The sequence below is a fragment of the Pinus tabuliformis genome, chromosome 1_2, assembly GCF_031772625.1.
Source record: "Pinus tabuliformis cultivar Carrire ecotype Pingquan chromosome 1_2, CPIR1, whole genome shotgun sequence".
NCBI lineage: Eukaryota > Viridiplantae > Streptophyta > Pinopsida > Pinales > Pinaceae > Pinus > Pinus tabuliformis.
Genome location: NC_142298.1, coordinates 1,343,285,182 through 1,343,289,625, shown reverse-complemented (window position 1 = coordinate 1,343,289,625; position 4,444 = coordinate 1,343,285,182). Strand labels below are relative to the sequence as shown.

The window sequence follows — 4,444 nt, the reverse complement described above, 5'->3', positions numbered from 1 at the left end:
CAACACAATTTTTTATCTTTTTTTTTAAATATATGACTATACTTTATATTAATATAAATACTGCTTTTTATATTAATATAAATACAGTTTTTTTTCGTAATGGAAAAAAAATCTTTAAAATTTTTAAGAGTCATGGGGATCTTTAAAATTTTCAAGAGTAATTGGCAATTAGATGGACACTGTATTGCCCTTACTTGGGGTGGATTCCTATATCTATGATTGATGGTTTCCAAAACTACCCACTCACGGTTCTATGCCCCACTAATAATGTCACTTTTTTTATTATTTAATTAATTTTATATTAAAAAAATAATCCTATGCGTTGGTGGGAAATCAACCATCCTACGCGAATGTCACATGGAAGTCAGCGGTTTCTTTATCAAAATCACCAATTAGGAAATTAACCATCGGCTAAATAACTCCATGCATAACTAAATTCGAATTGCGATGTAAACTTGTATTTCCTTCTAGGTTTAATTTTGAGGTTTGAATTTTGGCCAACCTTAAAAAGATGGAGGTTAGATGAATTTTATTGAGTTTTATGTAGATTAATTAAATTTATAAAGATGAAGGTTAGATAAATTTTATTAAGTTTTATGTGGATTAATTAAATTTATAGATCAAAATTTATAAGTTTATATTAAAATTTAAGCTTGTAATTTATTTTTTAGTTTTCATGTTCGTATATAAATCAAAACTCATAACATTATGTCAAAACTCAAACTTGTAATGTATTCTTGGAGTGTTCATATTCATCCATAGATCAAAACTCATAATCTCATGTCAAAAATCAAACTTGTAACCTATCTTTGCAGTTTCTATGTTAGTGATAGCAATTTTTTTAATAATATTAATTTCTTACAATTTTATCCTATATTTCATTTTCAAGTTAATATATCTATACATATAGAAAATATATATAAAGTAATTTAATGGATAACCTTTTCTAAACTAACTTAATAGATAACCGGTCAAAAAATTCAAACAAAACCGAACCTGATCATTATGAAACGATGTGATATTGATTTCTTTTGATAATATTATATTCGGTCGCTAAGTGAATGAATTTAATCCAATTTAATTAAAGAAACAAATTAAATAAAAAATTATAGTTACACCTTACCAAGAACTTTAATTATGTGAGTTCGGACCCCGCCGTGGCGGGGAGTAGAATGAACGGTCGGCGACCAACACAGTGCTGCTGCAATATTGACCAGAGGTTTAGAGTGCACTGTCAAACAACCCATGGCGTTTACAACACGTCTCCGTGACAGACACGAAATGTCAATCTTGACAGTGTGGTTAAAAAGTATTGGCGGTTCATAGAAAGGAATGGCACAGACAGTAATACCTATACGGTTGAAAGTCTATAAAATCTTACAGCAGGAGGTTCACGAATTCATTGAAAATCTCTTCATTCGGTGTGTTGCAGATACTATGGGAATCGTTAACTCTGTAGGGAAACCAGAAATAATTCAAGAAAGAACAGAGTAAGTGTGAATCTCGGAATAAATAGAAGTGGGGGTTTAATAATTGTTTTAGCTTTGATGGTGAGAATTAATATATATTGGAAGAAATTTAGGGCAAAACAGATTAATATATATTGGAAGAAATTTAGGGCAAAACAGCCCTTCAGTGAAGGTCAGGAGCTTGAATTCAGGGAAAGACATATCCTCAATAAAGGTAAGGAACTTGATTTCTATGAAGAAATATATTGGGAAACTCCCCTATTATGAAGTTGTGAATTTTTTTCAGTTCTGATGAGTAACCTAGTTGGTTAAAATACTGGGCTAAGTCTTTAGCTCTGAGATTATGGGTTCAGGCTCCGATAGTTGAGTTGACTTGGCACACCCCTTAAACTGAGTATGCCCTGTACAATCACTGGATAAAAATAGAAAAAGAAGAAAAAACTATGCCAGAGGGCCCTTTCATACTTTGTAAATTTACATGGATTGCAGAAGACACGATGATTTTTACTCTGCAAGAGATGAAGGAAGCCACGCAAACTTTTAGTCAGAAACTTGGCAAAAGTACCTTTGGACCGGTGTTCTTTGGCAAGATGCCAGACGGAAAAGAGATCGCAGTAAAAGTGCTGTCATCGAATAGCGAAGAAGAAATTCGGGAGTTTTTCACTGAGGTAATTATGAGATTCAATATGATCCAATTTCTGAATCATTTGGGTGCACACAGAATTGAGAAGAAAAAATATGTGCAGGTCCACCTTATTTGTAGAGTCCATCATAAGAACTTGGTGTCTTTGCTGGGCTACTGCCATGAATCCGGAAAGCATATGCTTATTTATGATTACATGTGCGGAGGGCGTTTATGTGACCGTCTTTATGGTAAATATTTTACACTCTAATATTGTTTGGTCGGGTTGATGCAATAAATAAATATTTTGAAAAGATTTACGACAGGCAGAGAGTTATTTGTTTTCCAGGTCAGAGCGCAATCGATGTAGCTGAGGGTAATAACTTTAAATTTTTCGCACTACATTATTTGAGCGTAAATGTATTTGAATACGAGAAATAGTGGTTAACCATATTTCTCATCTGATATTCCATCCTCCATTTCTGTCTGAAGCACTGCAATACCTACACGTGTGTTGCACTCCAATGATAATTCACAGGCATGTGAGGACTGCTAACATCCTTCTCGACAGCAATTTGAATGGAAAACTGTCCGATTTCGGTTTGTCAAAGATGACAATGGATAGGCAGGCTCCTATCGTGGATATAGTGAAAGGAACTTACGGATACGCGGATCCAGAGTAAGTTACAAATACTTGCATTCTCTTTGCATTCTCTTTCGAATACTCTTTTGGATGCCATAGGAATTCAATTGATTGTTGAGAGTAGCGGCAATTCCATTTATACCTAGAGATATTTTTACAGGTATATTTCCACTGGTCGTGTGACTCAGAAAAATGATGTATATAGTTTTGGAGTGGTTTTATTAGAAATCATATGCGGGAGAAATGCCTTTGATAGGGATCTACCGAGTGAGGAAAGATTACTCTCAATGTGGGTAAGGATTTTATTTATAATTAGTCATCTAAACATAGATTTTATTTATAATTAGTGATCCAAACATTGTGTATGATTATCTGAATTAACTACATAATTTCTGATTTTCTAGTTTGTCTCTAAATTCCCAGGTGAGAGATCATGTGGGGATCAATGAAAACCCTGGAAAAATATTGGAAATCATAGACAAGAAAATGGAAAGAAAATATCACATGAAATCAATGACTATCGTTGCCAAAGTGGCCCTTAGATGTTTCAGAGTTCATCTTCTAGGCCTGGCATGAGTGAGGTAGTAGGAGAGTTGAAAGAGGCTTTCATGTATGAGAAAGTAAAGTGGGAGAGCTGAAAGAGACTATCTTGTATGAAAAAGTGAGGCTTCAAATGCATTTAAGAAAGCAAAGTTAAAAGAGCTTCCTGTTGCAAAACAAAGAGATATAGAGAAGTTGGGGTGAAGTTTTAAGTAGGAAGATGTTAGAGTTTAAATATTACGGATGTTTAATTAGATTGAAATTAAGTTGGAACTAGTTTTAATGTTGGATGTAAATATAGTCTACTTGTAAATGAAATGTTATTATTAATATTGTGTAAAGTTGGGTGGATTTTGGAGAAATATTTATATATAAGTAGTTCATTAAGTAATGCATATTGTTCAACAAATATAGCTAATTTTGACTAATCAAATTTAAATTAGTGAGAAAAATTATTGCACCAGGGTCTAACATGGAAGAGATGTTGTCATGTCTTGTTATATTATGTAAACATCTTTAAAAATCACTTTTATTGAATTGTCTTAAAACATTTTGAGACAAAAATATTTTAAGACAAAACTTTATATTTAAGATAAAAACAGTTTAATACAAAAATATTTTAAGACAATTTATATTTAAGACAAAAACAGACAAATATTTTAAGACAATTTTATATTTAAGACAAAAACACTTTGAGACAAAAATATTTTAAGGCAAAACTTTATTTTTAAGACAATGGCAATTAAGATGAAACCCCCCATTTAAGACAGCTAACAACTAAGAAAAAACCATATTTATTCTAACAAGTGCAAAATTGACTTTGATAGTGCACGGTAAGTCCCTCAACTTGCAGGCTACCAGCTGCTATTTCACTTACTATTCACATTATCTTACATTATCTTATATAAATACAACGATTCACGGACGGGTCGCATGGAGATGGACGACCAAGCGATGGAGCGCAGGGGCATCGATGACGATGGATATGGCTAGCTAGGGTTTGACATTTTCTGCAGGTTTCTGAGCCTGCGAGACAACCCTGACCCGCCACCAACTGGGTGCATCTGCCCTTACTTCTGGTGGACGATCTCGTCCTGTAACTACAGTCCCCTGACACCTGCTCTCTGCTCTACTGTCACTGGAACCTGCTGTTCTCATGGGAGATTATGA

At 33.6% G+C, this 4,444-nt stretch overlaps 1 protein-coding gene across 4 annotated transcripts; it reads left to right on the top strand.

Moving 5' to 3' along the window:
- Positions 1 to 1,348: 1,348 nt before the first annotated feature.
- LOC149211189 (putative LRR receptor-like serine/threonine-protein kinase At1g67720) lies at positions 1,349 to 3,568 on the top strand. Of its 4 annotated transcripts, none has more exons than XM_089394571.1 (6): positions 1,349 to 1,683; positions 1,959 to 2,137; positions 2,216 to 2,342; positions 2,584 to 2,770; positions 2,895 to 3,027; positions 3,158 to 3,568. In XM_089394571.1, the coding sequence occupies exons 1-6, from the start codon at positions 1,548 to 1,550 to the stop codon at positions 3,308 to 3,310; spliced, it is 915 nt and encodes a 304-aa protein (XP_089250697.1). In that variant the 5' UTR covers positions 1,349 to 1,547; the 3' UTR covers positions 3,311 to 3,568. The 4 variants fall into 4 exon arrangements, with proteins under 4 accessions (XP_089250697.1, XP_089250700.1, XP_089250698.1 ...); XM_089394574.1 differs by having other exon boundaries at positions 2,960 to 3,023; positions 3,158 to 3,293; XM_089394572.1 differs by having other exon boundaries at positions 2,895 to 3,023; positions 3,158 to 3,293.
- The last annotated feature ends 876 nt before the right edge of the window (positions 3,569 to 4,444 follow it).